Here is a 20,152-nt window from a genome sequence, read left to right as displayed (position 1 = left end):
CTAGGATTGTCTTGACTGTCAACTGTCACTCGAAGTTTCTCCAGATCCACAGATATTTTTGTGCTCTGTGTATTCAGAATGTTGTAGTTAGTTCTGGATAAGAATTGGTAGTTGAGGAATTGATCTGAGGGAAAAGGTAATTTTCCCCTTTTTCTCATTATTTTAAAAAGCTCCTGTTTTGGAAGCTGGGGGAAGGGAAGCCAGGAGCTGAGCTCCTCCAGCCTTTCATCTTCAGAGCAGCCTGCTTAAATAGCTAGTCATTGGTTTTCGTGGAAGACTTTTGAAAAGTAAGGTTGAGGTTGGCCAGCTGCCAGACACCCACCCAGCCGCTGTCACTCTCAGGACTCGGGAGAAAGTAACGTGCCTCATGTGGGTCAGGATAATGTACCACAGAATCACTAGGTTTGGAAAACACCTCTGAGGTCACCAAGTCCAGCAGGCACTGCCAAGCCCACTGTTAACCATGTCCACGTCTCCGTGTCTTTGAAATGCTGCCACAGATGGAGATGCCACCACTGCCCTGGGCAGATCAACAAAGTCAGATAAAAACAAGGGACATCGTGTACTGGTTACTGCCATAGACAAAACAGGCTCGACTTGGCGAAAATTAGTTGAATGTATTGCCAAATGGAAGCTGGATGGCGAGAGGAAAACAGAAAAACCGCCAACCCCCTCCCCCCCAAAAAACGGGAAAAAAACCCCAAACAAAACAAAACAAAACAAAACAAAATGCTTTCCCCCGACTTCCTTTCTTTCTCAGACTCATGTCTTCAGTCCTTCACCGTTAATTGCTGCCTCCTCCCTCCCTTAGGCCGTCCTCGGCTCCTCCGACAGCTTCGGTGCCCTGGAGGCGGCGGGAACCGGCGTGTCCGGCACGGGGCAGCCTCTCCCCTCACAGAGACCTCCCCACAGCTCCCTCTCCTCAGAGACCCCCTCACAGAGACCTCCCCACAGCTCCCTCTCCTCAGAGACCCCCTCACAGAGACCTCCCCACAGCTCCCTCTCCTCAGAGACCCCCTCACAGAGACCTCCCCACAGCTCCCTCTCCTCAGAGACCCCCTCACAGAGACCTCCCCACGGCTCCCTCTCCTCAGAGACCCCCTCACAGAGATCTCCCCACAGCTCCCTCTCCTCAGAGACCCCCTCACAGAGACCTCCCCACAGCTCCCTCTCCTCAGAGACCCCCTCACAGAGACCTCCCCACAGCTCCCTCCCCTCAGAGACCCCCCCACAGCTCCCTCCCCTCAGAGACCTCCCCACAGCTCCCTCCCCTCAGAGACCCCCTCACAGAGACCCCCTCACAGAGACCTCCCCACAGCTCCCTCTCCTCAGAGACCCCCTCACAGAGACCCCCTCACAGAGACCTCCCCACGGCTCCCTCTCCTCAGAGACCCCCTCACAGAGACCTCCCCTCAGAGACCTCCCCACAGCTCCCTCTCCTCAGAGACCTCCCCTCAGAGACCCCCTCACAGAGACCTCCCCACAGCTCCCTCTCCTCAGAGACCCCCTCACAGAGACCTCCCCTCAGAGACCTCCCCACAGCTCCCTCCCCTCAGAGACCCCCTCACAGAGATCTCTCCTCAGAGACCTCCCCACAGCTCCCTCCCCTCAGAGACCCCACCACCCTCTGCCAGCGCTGGGCACCGGCACTCGACACGGACAGGAACCCAAAGAGTAAGCGAAGGAACCAAACCTCTGTGTTCTCCCCGCCCTGTGGGGAGGAGCCGCGGGTGTCCGTGAACAGACGAACGCGCCGTTGTTTTGGGAAATGCTGCGGAACTCTGTATTAGTGCTAAATGCCACAGAAGTGCCTCCTGCCCTGGAGGTAAACACAGCCTTTCTGGGCTCCATGGCACCAGCAATCCATTTGGTGGCAAACCAGGTTGGTCCTCAGGATCAGACATTACCGCAGTGGCCAAGGTAGAGGAAATGAGTATGAGGAAGGTAGAGGTGATAGGTTTGCATGTGATTGTTCACTCTCAAAGAAATTAGTGCAATGTAGAGAGAAATGTGCAGTTTATGAAAGCAAGCAAATCAGTAATGTGCTGCTTATGAATTTTGCAAGTTCACAAGAACTCTTCTGAGCAATGGTGTATTTCCCAGACCAAAGCTCACACTGAGCATGTGGCAGTGCAGGTATTCACTGCTCCCTGACACAAAACTCACCTTCAGCATCCCAACAGGCCAGGTGTCAGCAGGATTAAACAAAACCAGCAGGTTCAGTGTCACCCTAGAGGTAGTAAATTCTAAAGTTACAAGTGCAAACCCTTCCTTTTAAAGGACTTTTCTTTATGTATCAAATAACCCTTACTTGCACTGTGATTCACAGTTGAAAATCCTTGAGGGACTTGGACATGGGCCCAGAGCAATTGGGAAGACAAATACTACCATGAGAGCAGTGTTGGAAGCAATCCTGGCATCACAACTCTCTGGAGCTTCCAAAACTCACGTAGATTTGACTTCTTCAGAGGAACTTGATGTGATACCTTTCAATTTGGCTGAGGCAGGCATTTTTCATACAAAATCAGGTAAGCTGCAGACATTGGCAGCCAGTGGCATCACCCTGGATCTTACAGTGGTAAGTACCTGCTCACTTTTCCTTCTTGTTCATTGCTCATGCACATTGAACAGCAGCTTCTGAGCCTTTGGCTTTCTCCTGGAAGTCTTCTGAGGTGTAGCTAAAAGAGCTATTGCACTGTCTGGGGAAGCTGGTTGTATCTTCAGCACTTTTACTGACTGAAATGTTCTTGGGAATGACTGTAAAGGAATAGTCTCTTTTAACATTCAATGCTATCACCTTTTCCTGTGATTTAAGTGAGGTGGCAGAGTGAAACTGAGGTGAAATTTAACAGGGCACAGTGTGGGTACTGCAGAAGGGGTCTTCAAAGCACGGCATCTGCAGCAGAGTGGGTCAAACCTCTGCGCATTTCACAGGAAATGCAGCTGGTCCCAGCTGAGTGTGCCTCAAGCTGTCCCTGCTGGGGGCTGTGCCGGGGGAAAGCTCCAGGAACCGGGAATTGACTGCTGATGGCTCTGAGTGCATCCCTGATGGCTGGTTTGGTGTCCAGTGTGCCCTGCTGTCATGCAGTGACAAATTGTACTGCAAGGTTGAATATCTGTGGGTTGCATTTTACACCAATAACAACAAAAAAAAAAAAAGGAGAGAACCAATAGCCAAAATACATTTTAATTTATTAAATTAAATCAAGTCCATTTGATAAAATACAAGCTTATTATATTACCAATTTAAACTTGGGTCATTTTTTTAAGAAATACAGTCAATTAAGAAGAGATCATAGACAATTTCCTTTTTACTTTTTTTTTTCCTTGCTGTTAATAAAGTCCAGGATTGAAAAGAACTTAAACTATTTGAACAAAACTGTTAAAAACATTATAAAGAGATTAAACAAGCAGATTGAATTCTTAGAAACATCTAACATGCAAAACTTTTAGCACAGTTTGAATGCTTCAAATGAATTTCCTGAAAAATGAATTTCCTGAAAAATTATTTTGGCAAGCACTGGGATTACTGCAGGTTTCTCCAAGGATGTGTGAGAAGAGCCATCCCTTGTCCCAGCTAAATGCAGTTTACTGCAGGTGCTCCCTGTTCTGGTGGTTGTGTTTGATCCCACCATAGTGAACAGGGATGGACCATTAAATTCTCACATACTGCAGTGAGAAGATGCTGTCTGCATGTATTGCAAGTACAGTTCACATGCCAACAGCTCAAAAATCATTCTTATGGGAATTATCAGCAATGTATACGTTTTTCCAGAATCCCCGAAGTTCATTAAATTTGCCCTAGACTTCAATTAGTAAGAAGGTTAAGAAAAAATCCTCCTGTGTTAAAAGTCTGTTTCATTACAGATGAATGAGTATCTGATCACTGTTCAAGTCTGAGGATAGTTTCTCTTTGTTCTGGACAACACACGTTGTTGCAAACACAAAGTAAAAGGTTTTCAATTTTTTTCCAAAATAGTAAATCCATTAAATAAGCAGTAGGCTAGTTGCATAAGTTATTGAAATAGAAATTGTAAAGTCTCAATGAACAAAGGCTAAAAAAATGGTTTCTTAAAACACATGTACCTCAGCAAAAGTTAAATGCGCAGCAGTCTAAAAAAATCAGCCTCAGAACAATGACAATTGAAATGGCCTATCTTAGAAATGACAGATGGCTTACATTCTACATTACATTTTTCTTTAAGAAGAATTTCTAAGTAACATTCGCTTGTGGTTGTTCCTAGCATTAGCATTACCAATATACAAGCTATAATTTAGGAATTTCAAGGCAATATTTTCCACCTTGCATATGCAAAGAGTTAACATTTATTAAAAGTATAAGCATATCCTTTTCATTAAAGGATCACAAATTGCTTTAGGTAAAATCCATGTACAATATTTACAGTCACCCTAACAGCTATACAAATTACATAAGTGTCTTAGATCCTCTGGAGGAGTCTGCTGGGTGCCTGGCTGTATCCGTGCACTCCTCTCCAAACCAGTCTGGTGCACTGCTGTCAGGGCTGTCTCCTGGAGTTCAGAACTCTCTTGCTCCTGCATCAGCTCTCCAATTTTGGAAATATCCAGCTTGCCAGCCTTAAAGGCCCAAGACACTGCACGTGCCAGATTTATTTTAGTGTTCAATGACATTGGCTTCCTCCAGCTTCTAAAGCAACTCTGGAAGTTCAGGCCAGGCCCTTTGAAGCTGTGCTTTCTGGTGATGCCATTTGAGGTCCTTCCCAAAACCCCTCAAGAAGCTCAGAAGTCAGCCAGACTACACCCTGTCTTTCAGTGGCCTCCTTAGAGGGTGGTACTAAATAAAACTGGTTTGGGTTTTAATTATCCACCCCGCTTGCAACTGTTTTCCCTCCTCTCCCGTGTATTTCTGAGTAGGGATGTGCCTGCAATCCTGCCTTTGCTGCCCAAAGTCAATCTCCTAATGTGACGCCAGCTGGCATAGTAATGAACCTGCTCCTGTGAAAAACTAGGTCACTCCTCGCAGCGTGTTTTGCCAGTTCTGAACCAAGCGCTTGCGGTTTGTTGTGTTAACAGAAAGTGTGTGTGCCTATCATTAATCACTGGAGCTGCTTTTGATAACACCAGTTCTTTGATCTTAACACTCCTCATGAAAATTGCATAGTGATACATCTTAACAGGAACTCCGCATTTTCAGCTGCCTGGGTGTGAGGAGGGTCCAGGTTCACACGTTGAGGATCCGCGATGGCGCCTGGAAAACGGCCGAAGGGTTGGGGGAGAACCTGGTCTTCACCTCTGGGATCTAGTGGGGTAAGGAAGGGAGAAAAGCATTAGTGTGACACAGGATACAATGTCTGGAGGGTTTGAGCGGCCTGGGGTGTTGTGAGGATCTGTGTGCTCTCCCTGCAGACACTCCCCAGGTGTTAGCCCATGGCTGGACTTAGATTGCTGTGCAGGGTGATTCAAGGGCAGCTGTGATGCTGGGCCAGCCAGGAGGGGCTTGGCTGTTACCCAGCCCTTGGACCTTGAGGTGTGTGGTGTGATGGGGATAACCATGACTGGGCAGGTCTTGGCTGGACCCAGTCTCTGCAAGAAGAAGAGCTGCCTCTTCACAGAGCCCTGCTGGCAAACACTTCTATGAGCATCACAAGAAATTCACTGCTGGACGGGTGCTGGATTTAAGTAAGAGGAATTACACTGGTGTGTGTCTGGTCCTTAGTCTTTTGGGGAATGCCATCCAGGCTCCATCAAAATGTTCCATTGTAATGTTTTAAGGGTCACAGTCTATGCCTGCTGTGAATAGAGGTGCAGACTTGGAGGACTCAAAGGAGAAAAACTGGTTACTGGACATGCCAGGCTGTTAAACTGCAAGGACTTGGATAAGGATGTAAACTTCTCATGCCTGGAGGAAAGGCAGATAATGGTTGCTTGCTCTGATGTGTGTGGAATCAGCATTTCATGCAATACGTAGCCCCTGTAGTTGTACTGAAGCATGAAGGACACCTGGATGCTTCTGTCATCCCTAATGCTGAAAACTTGAAGTATTTTACATAGGACTGGCTGTAGATTTGCATGCAGGCCAGACCTTGGGGTGAATCTGGCCATAAAACATTAAAGGGTTGAAAGCTTTGCTGGGTATGCTGATCCAGAGAAAGAAATGCAAAATTACAGGCAAAGAATATAGGGAAACAGGAAAAGCTATTGATCTCTGGTTGATGTTGTTTCGTCACTCACTGATGTTTCCATTCCTCTGGGGCTGCATCTGACACACTAAGGAACAAGTGAGAGGTCACAAACAGCGTATGCACAGCTCAGTGGCTGTGGAGAACCAGCCTGGGTCCTACATGTAGGCTGTCAGGACATTCCATCAACCTGATTCCTACACATCTGGCAAAGCTGGGGGCTTCAGGTAAGGGGGAAAGTCCTAATGGCCAAGTGTGAACCAGGGAGAGTCTGACTTCTCTTTGGACTGGTGGCTCCTTGGCACTGTCTTCATTCCTGACTACACCTTTGCCATGCTGTCTGTTTGAGACACTGTGATGGTGCCCTGTGGGACCTTTGCTTGCATGGCTCAGAGTGCAGTGTCCTTGGTAGCATGCATATGTGTCTAGGATTCTAGTCTTCTCTTTCCCTTCCTCAAGAACTGGGATAGGGGCCTTCAGGGGTTTATCTAGGACCTCCTTGTTTGCATCCTATTTGACAAATTGGAAAACACTGTATTTTGACTCACTAGGGTCAAAATGCAAAATTAAATTGACAAGGGTCACATACAAGGTTTAAGGGTTAAATGCAAGTCCATCCTCACCGCTGCACCTCAGTAAACAGCCCGGACTATCCAGAGCAAGGAGGAAGTTTTGGTGAGGTTTGCAAATCCTGTTTTGCCTGAGGTCACTGTCCCACTTTGAGCAGAGCTATACCCATCCTGAGCCTTGTCGCAGCAGTGTGCCAGCAGTCCTCTGCGGAGGAGGCACTTGACTGTCTGCTGATTAAACACTTCTTCCTTGTCTCCTCCAAGGCAAAGATTTACTTTTCACATGTGGCCCTGGAGTAGCTGCCGTTACTTCTACTGGCACAGCACACTGCGGCTGGGGAGTTCAGCCCCGGCCCTGGCGCTGCGCTCTGAGTCATTCAGTGCAGCCTGTGAACAATGCCTGCGCTTGGCTGGCAGCTGCTGTTCTCTTTGGTGGTCTAATGCAAAACGCAGCTAAAACAGAGCCTTGGCAGTGTGCACTTTCCTTTCTTCTGGGGATGGGGAGTGTGGGGGGTCCTGTCAGGGAAAGTGCTGAGCACAGACTGTTTCCTCATGGGGTCTTCAGTAGCACATGTATTTTACAACAAGAAAATTATCTTTGTTGGTATAGACAAACTCACAGAAAAAATTGTAGAAACTCCCAGGAAAATCCCAAGAAAGTCTCAGAGCTGTGCAGCTTGTCTGTTCACCACAGCCATGTGCTCCTTGGCATTCACAGTGGGGGCACACATAGCTTCTGTCCACACCAGCAAGGGGGAGTTCTGTGCTGTCTGGGCACGTGCTGTTCTTAGACAGTGCTCTGCAGAGAGTCCCAGGCAAACACCTGTGCCCAGAGGCTGACTCTCACTCTGCAGCCCTACTGCCAGTCCACACTGACTGCTCCAAGCTAGTGCAGAAGGTGTTAATGGCACCTTACACACAGAGGTGATGACACACAACTTGTACACAAGGTATCCAACTGAGGACACCTTAAATCCTGAACCTTCTGTCATGCAGTTTAAAATCTTTGTCCTGGGTTGAATTTTGATCAGTTACAGTATGACATTGTCTAGCATGACTTTCTGAAGGCAAGGGATGGCCACATTACTTAATGGGCAGTGACAAAACAATTGTCAACGAGGGTGTGGCTTTATCCTACATGCACCACAGAGATCAAATATGAGGAGTTCCTGATGGGTACTTCGGGCATTATTCACATTGACTTTAGGATTTTTAAAAATGACCAATTACCTTAAAGTCTGCCTTGTAGCTTGTCTCTTGAACAAAATGGTCTTCTGGGATAATGAAGCCTTGCTTTGACTTTATAGGCTTGGATGGTTTTGCTCCAGTCCATGGGCGATACTCTTGTCTGAAATGAGAATGTCAAGACAGAAGAACTCATAAGGGACAATATTCTCACAGGGTATTTCTGCTCAGAGGGGTTGCAAAGCCAGAAGGCAAGGTGGGATACAATCAACTTGCAAGGTTGAACTTGTCTGAGGCGTACTGAGAATAAAAGAACTGAGCCTAGCAGCCTGTTTCAGAAAGCCCAGACTGAAAGACAGAACAGGGCACAGACGGGGGTAGCTGGATTCCCTGACTTAACTCTTCTCTTTTTCCTACAAACTGTGCTCTCCCCTGGAGGTCATTGATGCTTCCCTCCTGAATAAGAAGTCAGGGTGACTTTTTGCATGCTAGCCCACTGACCACTTACAATGTAAACCATTGTTTGGCACGTTGGCCACTTACACCGTAAGACACCTTGGTCTGGTGTGTGGCTCTCACATATGCTGAGAGCTTGCTGGTGTTCCCACACTTGGCTGTGGCTCTCTCAGCAGCAGCCGTGTTTGCCAGCGTGTGCTGTGCTGCACAGCTGTGGCAGCTGGCTGAAAGGCATCCAAAGGGACACTCCGTCTCAGCTGGCAGATGCTTACGCTGATGATTTTCCTTCAGATGGGGAAAGTGCTTTAAATCTGCATGATGATACCTGAGAAGGCATTGCTGCTCCAAGAATAAGTCAGCCAAGGGTCATCTGAGAAACGGGAGCAGAGACTGCACTGGGAAAGGGGAAACACCTTTTGAAAGCATCCAAGAACAGCATTGCAGGGTCTGCTTAGTTCAGCTGCCAGCTCCCTTCTGCAGCTTTCCCTCTGCTTCTCTGCACCCCTTGTCACAACCAGGCCTCACTAATGCCCTTGCCATTAGGACTTCCTGGATGCTGCAGCAGCAGCCAACTGAGCTGTCTTGTTGCTCAGAGGAAGACAGAAGTCTGCTCTGTTTGTGTGTGTATCTCTGGCAACCAATTCAGGCAGCTTCTGTAGCAAAAGGAGAGGGGACTAACCGAGATGTGACAATCTTATTTTCATACCCTGGCATGCTTTAATAACCGCATTTTACTATCTGCTTATACACAGGATCAAGGGGTAAGACTGAGGCTTGTTTTAATGTGTCAAGCTTATCTTTGATCACAGCCTCTCTGAGTTTCATTTTCCCAAGCATGCTATTTGCTATATTTATAATAGCTTCAAATTCCTCTTTTAAATATCTAACTGTAAGTGCATAAATGTGGAGTATTATTTCAGAATGCGTAGTTTGGACTGGATCCTTTTTGTATGTTGTGGATAATGTCCTATGGAAGAACTTTCTGCTGTTGGAAAGCAAAGCCAGGCCCCTGTCAGGACTGTCTATATGCATTGCAAATCTTGTTTATAATCAGTTTGTTCTTGCTGTCCTCAGCTGCCACCTTCTGCCTTCTGTGCACCACGCTGTTTGGGCTGCCCAGGCAGCAGGTGAGTGCCCACACAGCTCCCCTGGTGCTGGTGGTGGCCTTCCTGCTCCCTTCCTGTAGAACCTCGGGATGAAGCGGCACTTTTGAAGAAAGGGGATTTTGTCCAAGCGATGCCCCAAGAAGGCAACCTTTCAGCAGGGAATGCCACATGTGAATGAAAGCAGAGTTAAATCTGACCTCTGTTCTGCTGCACAGCCAGAGGGAGGACACAGCTACTGGGCAAAATACCAAAATGGTACAAAACCATCAGTTGCACACCCGCAGTTTCTAGGAACTGAAACCTGCTGCTCCACATAAAGCCTGATTTCCTCAAGAATGCTGGTGGCATTGATTCCTAACCATTCATCCTTGTGCTGACTGGTCTCCCTGCTGCAATGGAGTGTGTCTACAGCTTTCAATGAATGACTGTGCTGCCTGTCTGTGCAGCCAACTCTGTCTCGATGCTTTATAGCAGATCATTTGTTGATTTGGCAGGCCCCCAAACACAGTCCTTTTGGATCACAAGACCCTCATTTTGGCTGGAAGTCAAACCATTCTCATCTCAGCCTGGATAATCAAAACTATTTTTGAGGCACCTACATGCACTGAGGAAATGTTCTCCACAGAATCAAAAACATAAGGGCAGGTACAGTCATGGCCCACACCATAGCAGACTTTCTGATTTGGAACTGGGATTTTGCTGTGGGGGAACACAGAACTCTGAGCCAAAAGTGAAGGCAGAGCAAAAGAGAGACAACTTAGCTTAGCTTCTTTTGGAAGCTGAGGTACTTAAAACAAGAAAGGAATATTATAACCTTTGGTTGAGAAAGTGCAGCTCACTAAATTTGCTCTGCCTCTAAGATTGGACAGGTTTCCATCTTCAGCTGCATAGCCAAGAATCACAAAGAACATGAGCCCAAACATCAGCCTGGTGACTTGACTAGAAATCAGTCTTGGAATCATGAGTGGACTCAATCTGATCAAAGCCTGGGGAAGAGGAATGACCTGTTCTTAATGTTACTTAGTTTAAGATGCCAAGTGACAAGATTAGTGACTGTCTTCCCCTTTGTACCCTGTGTGACATCCAGCTGCTGCTGGGGATGAACATGCAAGACTGACTGCTGCTGCTGGAGACAGTAATCTTCATCCTTCCCACTGCACCCCTCTCCTCCTCCCCTTGTGCTAGACAGCAGCAGTTGTCAGGTTACTTTGGGACTGCAAGGGCCTGCAGTGGAGGGAAAGCAGCCTCCAGGCCCAGAACTGAGAGACCAGGCCTCTCTTTAGGTTCTGTTTTGTCCTCCACTCTTACAACCTAGAGGTGAGATTTTTGATGTCCATAAACAGAAACGACCCGGTGGTGCCTGAAGTACTAAACCACTGGGGCTCTGAAAAAGAAAGACCTCCTGAGTAGCACTCAGGTTTTAAAACAGTAGGGACCAAAAGGGAAGGGCTGCTTTTGTGTACTGCTCTTTCTTTACCTCTAATTCATCCTAGGAAGAATTAAGCAGCTTTTTGCATGTGGGTTGTCTGAGTGCTTTGATCATATAAATCACTGCTTTTTCAACTGTTTCTTTACTCTTTTTCAAAATCAGTTAATAGAGCCTGAGAAAAGGCATTTCTTCTGTAGTGTGTGGGGATGTGTCTGCAGGGGAAGGTTTGAATCAACGCAGAGTGGAGAGGGAGGCTTGTGGCCTGCTGGGACAGTTTAACCCCTGTGGTGATGAGAGATGGAGCAAGTGGGAGTACAAATAAGGTATAGGCTAGAAACAAAAAAAAGCCCAGGCAGTTAATTACCAGGGTGTTGTGATGAAACCCAGCATTGATGAGAGCTGTTTCACTGAGCTGGTGTTTATGTGCCGCCTCCCCCCGGGTGAGCAGGACTGCCTGTACCAGGCTGCTAAACAGCTGAGATGGGGGCCAGGCAGGGAGATGTCCCCACCATCACTCATCGTGTGGCCTTGCCTTCAGGGTATGATTTGGGAATGATGGATTTGGGATTGTCCTTCTGTTCTTTCCAAATACAGCGTCTGCTGCTGCTGCAGCTCAAGCTGCTGGATGCTGTGAACTGCTCGATGACCAGCCTGTGTGCTGCCTCCAGCTCTTCCCCCATTTCATGTGCCCTACTAATGTTCTCTGCTTTGCAGAGAAAGCTATCTGCAAAATCCTTTTTATTTCACTGACCTAGTGAAAATCTAGCCTAGAAGGCTTTTTAATTTCACTAAGGTAGGGGGCACTTCTGTTAGGCATAGGGAGGCAGAGAGTGGGAATCCCAACAGTGCTCTTTGCAGTGCTGGGGCTGCTGTTTCCATACAGATTTATCTATGGCATTGATAGCCATACACCACGAATGCCAGAACAGTTGTCATTTTAGCACCTCATTTTTATGTCAGTTTGCTTCTCATGATTAATTATCAGTGGCGGTTCTGAGCCACTGCATCACATTTCTTATTTAAGAATTGGAGAAAAAGGCTCATTCTGTATAGCTGATTGTAGCTCAAAGCTAGGCTGCCTGACCTAGTCTGTGTTCATTCTTCTCCCCTTTTCAAAACTTCTCATACCCAGCACACCAGTGAGAATTAAACAGCATAATGAACATTCTTCCAAATTTCCCTTTAGAAGAAAACCTGTGTGCACAGCTTGGGGTTCTGTTATTTTCTTTTGAAAGTACAAACTACTCTAGATGTCCCCTGGGGAAGCCAGACTGGTGTGGGAGAGGTTTTGACAGAAGGTGTGGGGTGTGAAATGTGTCCCTGTTTGCAACACAGCTCTTCACAGGCTGCTGTCAGGGCCATGCATCTGGTTTGCCCAGGCAGAGCTGGGCAGCCAGCAGTGCTCTCCCAAGGGACAGGCTTAGTCCACTTGTTGGCAAAGACCTCCACAGGTCAGGGAGGGTGCTGTGATGTCTCCTGGCAAACAGAGGGTTGCAAGTGTTACAAGTTATGATTACAGTGAGAGCTCTGCATGACAAAGTCAGGAGCCCTCCTGGATAATGGAGCCATTAAACTGCTTCCTCTGAGTTCTGTCAGACACTGGTGGGGTGCCCTTCCAGCCCTTGGACACAAGGGCAGATTGTGCCCATTCTCCTATCCAGCCAAAGAGCCCAGCATAAGGACAGAAATGTGGGAAAGGCTGAAGGAGGGAAAAAATAGAGGGGTAGAGAAAAGACATACAGCAAGAAAGAGAGACTGGTGCACAGGAATTACAGAGGAGGAAAGCAGAAGCCACCTGGATATCTCCTGTCTCAACTTGCACCTCCAGTAAGGTCAGGCAGTACCTGGAGCTGTTCATAAGTCACAAGAAGGAAGCAACAGCAAAAGACTTGAATGAAAGTACAAGACAAAAATCCTAAGACTCAAACTGTTCTCTTAGGGTGTTTTAGGGGCTTGCTTTGCTCACAGGTAGATACCCAAGGAAGTAACACTGACATTGGTGTGACAGCACAGGCAGCTTCTTCCCTTTTATCAGCACTGTGTGACTGTGGGTAGGTCTGAAGGTCTTCACTTCTGCCATTCACTCACTTTCCATTCTTTCACTCTAACCTAAGGTCGAGTGGACTTCGAGGGGAGAAAATTTCTCCTACTTTAAGGAACATCTCTGAATCCCACATTTCAGTTCTACAGCATAGTTTGCACAACACACACCCTCTCGTGAGCCCCTGTTCCCAGCCCTATGTGTGTCTCCTCACACACCTCTGTTCCCCTCCAAGCCCTCTCTGCCCCAGCCAGGCTATGCAGTGCACAATGAGTCTCTCTGGATCCATCCCCATGCCTGCACCAAGCAAGATTACTTCTTAAATAGCATAAAAATCATGGGCTTGAGTATTAATTTCCCCAAGCAGCAAGATACTTAAGAATGTAAAGATAACTGTAAGCCTTGATTATAAAAGATTTACTGCTATTATTAAGGATAAGCATGCCTTTAAAGATCTTGCTGGATCAAGGATAGAGCTCCTCAAACACAGTTCTATTAACCCTGCCAGCTCAGGTGCATGTCCTGATCCCATACATTGCTGAACACAAGTGCAGGTGTTTTCTCTGTTTTCTGCACAGCTGCAATAAGATGCCTTTCAAAGCAAAGGAGTCACCACAGTTCACTTTGTTTTTCTACACAAGCACTATTTGAAGGCAGATGAATGTACAGGCAGCCAAGTACCCCTTTCTGTGAGCGCATCCATAGTTATGGGGAAAAGTATAATTCCCCTTCATTCTGCATTATCCCTCCTGGGATAATGTCTGCTTCATGGTCACAGGACAGCATGTACTGTGTATTTGTGCAAGAAGGTGGGAATTCAGTTTGCTGAGGTACCTTCCACCTACTATTCCCAAAAATCATGAGCAATGGCACAACAGGCACCTTTCCCCTTAGTTACTCCAGGTCTTTATGGGCTTTCTTTCCATCAGAACAACATGGCTCACTCCGGATGAGCAAAAATCCTCATGATCTCAGGGCCCAAGCTGGGTCTTCCCTGTTGTGCCCCCCAAGAGCATACAAGTTGGGTGCTCTTGGCTCTCACACCTGCTCAAAATACCTGTCATGGAAGCCAAACTACACAGACTGCTCGGGGCCTGCGTTGTGTCCATGTGCAGAACTCTGCAGTCATCTCCCAGTTCCCCAAGTGCCAATACAAATAAAGCCAATGGGTGAGGGGGTAAGAGGCAAAACAACTGCTCACAGCTCTGGTGCAATGGTCTCACACATCTGAAGTGTTTTCCAAAAGCTGGCAGGTTACAGAAGGGAAAACTGGTGTCCGTAGTGATTTATAGTCTAGCTGAGCCTTGAACAGGGTTCTCCTCCCAGCAATACTGGCCCTGGCAGGGAGGCTGTGCCTTCATCCCCTGTTGCCTTCTAACAAGGTAAGAGGATGACATCCAGAGAGCAGAGCCAGCTGGGGAAACCTGCTGACAGCACCAGCTTCCCTCATCCTCTGTTAAGGGAGCTAAGTAAAGCACTTCTCTATTTCTAGAATGTCTGCTAAATGCAATCAAGACCTAGTACTACAATTAATTGTGTGCAAAGCCAAAAGTACACAGCACCTGCAACTTACTGCTGAAGGGAGAAGTCACTTCCGTGACACCAAAGGACAAACCCTTGGGAAGGTGCAGAGAGGCCACTCAGCACTTTCTTGTGCCTCCTCCAGTATCAGTAAGGTGTAACATACTGCAACCCTCTGCAGCAGTCCCCGGGATCTTTTCACAGTTGGAGCACATCCCATTTTAGCCTTTCAAGTGCAGCTTGTATCGATTTGCCTTGGCCTTATGTGCCTGAGCTACCACAATGCAGCCCCATCGGGTTTGACATCATTCAGACCCTAAAGAACTCTAGCCAAAATTGAGGGACTGGAGGGAGACAGAAGCTGCTCAAAGATCTGGGGACACAGTGCAATAGTTTGTAGGGCAGGCAATTGTGCTGTCCTTCCACCTTTTATTCAGTTGTTATTTCAAACTACAAAAATCTTTCCTTCCTCAGGAGTATAGGTATTCTTCCAACACCCCCTCCACCTTCATCTTTATTCTGGCCACAGACAGATTCCTCCAGTCTCAGTCTCTGATCCCAGAGGTTTATTTTGCTCTGGGAAATGCCAGGTCATGCTGACCAGCTTCACTATGTAGAGACAGTTTTGTGTGCAGCTGTGCTTCCTTCTGAACTTAAAGCAGAGTGCAGAATGAAGGCTCATAGGAGCACTGGACTGATACACAAAAGCACATCAAATGGTGCTGAATGTTACTGGGGACTCAACATTACACTTGGATGCTTTGCAGAAAGAAACACAACAGGCTGTCAGAGTCAAAATTCCTGAATTAAACAAAAACAAGCAAACTGCAAAACCTGAATAAATCCCAACACCTTACAGAGTGAAGAAAATCACTACTGTCATTAAAAGCATGGAGTGGACCATGTATCAATGCCAACCCTTCTGCATTGCTTTGTTTGAGACAGTCTTGATTTCTCTTTCCCACTAAGCAAGCCCAGTCAGCTGCTAAGACCTGACAGTCACAGGTGGAGGCCGTGCAGGTGGAGGCTGCTGGCCAGCAGTGCCTACACCCCAGGAAGAGCCTCATGGTGCATGCCTCACCCAGCTGTGCATGCACAGAACCTGCTCAAGCACCTGGGGCACAAAACACTCAAATGACCCATTTCTTGGGAGAGTGGACACAGCTCCCCATGCAGAGAGGAGGCTGACACTCCTGCAAGCAGAAAAGAGACAATCTCCCTGATGTTCTCCCTAGCAAGGCAGTGACACTGTCTTCTAAAGAACATGTGTTATCATACCTTTGCTCCTTCCTACCACCTGCTGCAGTGGTCCCTGCCTGCATGTCTCCATAGGACACTCTCCCTTTTTCCAGCCCCCTCAAAGACATCATGGGGTTCACCAACCTCCTCTTCAGGGTACAATGGGCCTTAGTAAGAGAAACCCCCTCTTCCACAGGTGATCTGACTTCCCTGCTGCCCTCTCACTTCTGGGGGAGTACAGTCTACAAGAAGTAGGGGAGATCCCTGCTGCCAGAGCACAGTGGGGCCACCAAGGGACAGTTTAATAAACAAGAAGGGGTTTTATGGTCTTTGATACAGAGGAAGATGAATATCAATCCTTAATGGTGTTGTTCAGCTACTGCCTGAATATTGGACAAATGTCTGCAGATTGCAATGCTGCCTTTGAAAAACAAGGTCAGGGGAGGGGAGTGAACTGTAGTGGTTCTCATGGAAATGTCCTTGTGGGTTGTGAGTGCTCAGCTTACCAAAGGTGGGTGTGCTGTCATCACTCCTTCCCTGCTTCAGACTGCGGGAGTGATATCACTGAAACTAGCAAATACAAACCCGGTAACCCCAAGTGTAACTAATAATGAGTGTAACTGCCAAGTACATCCTTAGTCTCAAAAAAAAAAAAAAGTGTAAATTAAAATATACTCTCAGAGTCTATGAAGCTATTGTGAACTTTTCTCCTGCTGCTTGTTGTGACTCCTGTGTACTCAGTGGTACAGCGACTTAAATGCGATGTTGTACCAGGTGACAATCTAAAGAAACTATGGGAATTACTGGAATAAGGAAAAAGTGGTTTGACTCATATACTTCTGCCTGTATCACTTGTTTACTGTACCTTCAAACAGCTTAAAGGGTTTTATATGAGAACTTTTTCTGCTGTGGCTGCCCTGGCCTGTGCCTCCATCCTTGTCATGCACTGCTCCTTCTTTCAGCTGTGAGTAGCTCCTCAACTACCTTCAAGTCTTACTTTTTGTTAAATTTGGTTTGGTTTGCATGTTGGTATGTTGCCCCAGCCAGTACTTTGTCCTGTGATATGTAAACTTCTTGTTCTTCTCAGAGGGAAGGAAAGTGAGAGAACTCTGAGCACTTGAACAGCTATAGGAAAGCTAATGCAGGCTGATGCAGCCTTCCTCTTGAGTCAGGCTGAAAAGGCAGGGGAGGCTCCAACAACGAGGTGGAGATGGATGTGTTGCTGAAAGATGAATCTTGCAAGTCTCGTTCTACGCAGGTTTCTCTGAAGTAATTCCTTGCTGCTTTCAAATTGAAAAGTGCCTTGCCTCAAAACTAATAATTACTCAGTGATTGTCCTGTGAGATATGGCAAAGGAGAAAATAGCACATAAATTCAAGCACTGCAGTTATCCTTTCAGAGTCTGCATGCTAACTGCACATAGAGCAGGGCAGCCCCCTGTGCAAGAGGAGTGGATAAGCAATACTGTTGTGCAGGCTGGTAATCCTCCCCAGGGCCCCAGGTTGTCTTAAAAGCACTGTGATAAATAATCTAATGAATTGCAGTGATGAAGAGAAATGTCTCCTAGGTAGATGAAAATAATAGGTAATAAGTGCCTAAGTACTTGTGAATCAGTTAGAATAAAAATGATTAGTCTATTAGAATACCTCATAGGTATATTAAAACCTGCCACACATCATTATAAGGGAGCATGTGGTAACAACATGAAACCGATACAATATTCAACAGCAGCACTGCAGGAGCTGAAATCCCTCTCCTCCCATGGAGGATGTCAATAAGAACAAAAGTTGGATTTAGGTGCATTCCACCTGACTGCTTGTTCCAGAAAATAAGCTGGTCATACTGTTCAGAGTGAAAGGAAGACATCAATAAGATAAGTCACTTAATTTGTAACGGCTCTGACACAAGTGGTTTGTGACAATTTTCCCATCGCTCATTAGATGACATAGGGGCTATATCCTGCAAATGTCTTCTTGTCTGACTAATCTTTTAAGGCTGTAATTTGGCCCGCCTTTAATGTCGCATTCCAGGAGTTTTAAAGGGAAAACGCTGATGGCACTAAGGGCTGCGGCTGCTGGGCAGGGACGGGACGCGGGTACCTCCGGCTGTCGGGGGTGCCGTGTCTCCCGGCAGCGGGGGGAAAGCGCTGCTGTGCCAGGGATGGCAGCACGGATCCCACCCCGGCGTGCTCCCTCCTCTCCCTGAGCGCGGGGCGGGCAGCTGCGCGCACTGAGCCCGGCTCCGCTGCTCCGGCACCTATGGGGGCCGCCGAGGCCAGGCACCCGCCCGGGGCATAAGAGACGCTTTTAAGGACCGCACTCGCAAAAGCAAAGGCGGATTCGGCGAGAGGCTGAGCCCGCCGGCGAGCCGGCAGCCCCCGTACTCCTCCCCTCGGTGGCGGCTCCCCCGCGCCGCGGCCGCCCGCCGGCATCCCCGCCCCGCGCTGCGGAGGAGCGTCCCCCGCCCGCGGCAGGAGCAACCCCGGCTCGGGGCGGAGCGGGGGGATCGCCGGGCCCGGTTACCTGTAGGAAGTGGTGTGGCCGCCGTCCGCCTGCGAGCGGGGCCGGAGCTGCTCGGGGCCGTCGACCGCCGGTCTCCCGCCGCCGCCGGGCAGGGCGCAGGCGGCGCGTCCCGGGGCGGGCTGGGGGGCGGCCCCGTCCCTCCCGCCGCCGCCGCCGCTACTGGCACTGACCCAGGGGAAGTCGTCCCTCCTCGGGAGGGGCCACGCTCTGAAGTCCCGCCGGTACTGGGTCTCCGCCACGAAGGGCTCTTCGGCGGCGGCCGCCCGGCTCTTCCTGCGGCCGCTCGGCTTGCCGGCGGCGGGGTCCCGCGGGCGGCGCGCCGGGGCGGGCGGGCGAGCGCTGCCCCGCGGAGGGGGCCCGCCGCGCTGGGGCGGCCCGTCCTCCTGCTCCTCGATGTCCGAGTAGTTGTGGATGGTGAGCGGCACGGAGAGGTCGGACTTGTCCAGCTGGCTCCAGAAGCGGGCCAAGCAGCACACCCGGCTGATGCAGGGCCAGGCCATGGCCGCGGCCGCAGCCCCCGCCTCGCCCGCAGCGGCGCCCGCGGCTCCGGCGCCCGCAGCCGGCCGCGCTCCCGGCTTCAGCCCTCATCGGCGGCAGCCCCTCCTCCCGCCGCCCCCTTCCCCGGTAACGACACCCCCTCGCCGGGATTACGGCCCGCACACGTGACCCGGCTGCCGGCGGGAGCCCCGTGCAGCTGCGGGGGCTGGCGGCGGTGCGGAGTGTGGGGAGCGCGGCCGGGACCGGACCCCGCCGGGCTGCGCACCCCGTCTGCCTCTCGGAGGGGACCGCCTCTGCCCGTGCCTCTTCGGGTCCCGGTGCCTGTCGGTGCTTCAGGAGCCGCTCTGCTCCCGGGAGCGCAGTAGCGCGCCCAGTGACGGGCACCGGCCAGGCGAGGAACGCTGCTCCGCACTAGCGGGGTGGTACTGCTCAATTGTACCTTCGAGGCAGCCGTAAATACCTCTGATTAGAGAAAGCGTTTGTATGCAAAACCTGGCGCTTATAAAATAAGTGATTTGGTGAGAAACAGCAGCCTTGCGATGTTGGTTTCCAAGAGCTGCGTACAATTCCTCACCTCCCATAATCCCTCTCCATTTACATTAACAGTTTAACCAATTCACTTTTAAAATACTACCTACTGACCAAAATCCAAACATCTATTATATATCTTAATATAGGACCTACATCCTTTACTGTTCGCTGGAGACTGCAAATTATGTTTTTCCTTTTGTTAGGCTGAAAACCAAACAGCCAGGTTCAGGTTCAAAACCAAACAGCACTGGCACAAACCACCAAAACTGACAGAATTACATCAGGAATAAAGTGAGGCTTTTGAAATGTAACATTTCATGGCCTGTAGCCACTTATTACATAATGCTCCTCCACAATTCCCCATTCAGTGGGCTATTACCAAAGCTGAATCTCCCAAAGGGTGACCAAACTGTGAAATGCAAGGCTGTAAAAGTGAATGCAGATAAAGTGATATGCCACCTATTGGAAAATCTCTTGAAAGGCTACCAGGACAGGCATTTCATTTCAGAATGTAATAATCTAATTACAGGTGGTTATCTGATAAGCAAGGGGTAATGGCTTTACACTGAAAGAGAGCAGGTGTAGATTAGATAGTGGGAATAAATTCTTCCTAATGAAGGTGGAGAGGCCCTGGCACAGGGTGCCCAGAGAAGCTGTGGATGCCCCAATCCTGGCAGTGTCCCAGGCCAGGTTGGAGGGGGCTTGGAGCAACCTGGGATAGTGGAAGGTGGCCCTGTCCATGGCAGTGGGGTAGAACATGATGAGCTTTAAGGTCCCTTCCAACCCATCCACACCATTCTGTGAAGCTTTATTAAGAAATGAATTATGCAATGGAACTTGGGAAGGTAAGATTTATTGCTTTGTTTCAGCTAAGCAGTTTCTATCCTAGTATATTAG

At 48.7% G+C, this 20,152-nt stretch overlaps 1 protein-coding gene across 1 annotated transcript; it reads right to left on the bottom strand.

Annotated features, from left to right (window-relative positions):
• Nucleotides 1-3,179: 3,179 nt before the first annotated feature.
• On the bottom strand, nt 3,180-19,170 carry MAP6D1 (MAP6 domain containing 1). The gene is made up of 3 exons (XM_063408423.1): nt 18,227-19,170; nt 7,958-8,075; nt 3,180-5,278 (listed from the first exon to the last, which is right to left on the bottom strand). Exons 1-3 carry the CDS (start codon nt 18,724-18,726, stop codon nt 5,201-5,203), a joined length of 696 nt encoding a protein of 231 aa, XP_063264493.1. The 5' UTR covers nt 18,727-19,170; the 3' UTR covers nt 3,180-5,200.
• Nucleotides 19,171-20,152: the final 982 nt, after the last annotated feature.

This window comes from Prinia subflava, chromosome 11 (assembly GCF_021018805.1).
Source record: "Prinia subflava isolate CZ2003 ecotype Zambia chromosome 11, Cam_Psub_1.2, whole genome shotgun sequence".
Classification (NCBI taxonomy): domain Eukaryota; kingdom Metazoa; phylum Chordata; class Aves; order Passeriformes; family Cisticolidae; genus Prinia; species Prinia subflava.
This window is presented reverse-complemented; position numbering and strand designations above follow the sequence as displayed.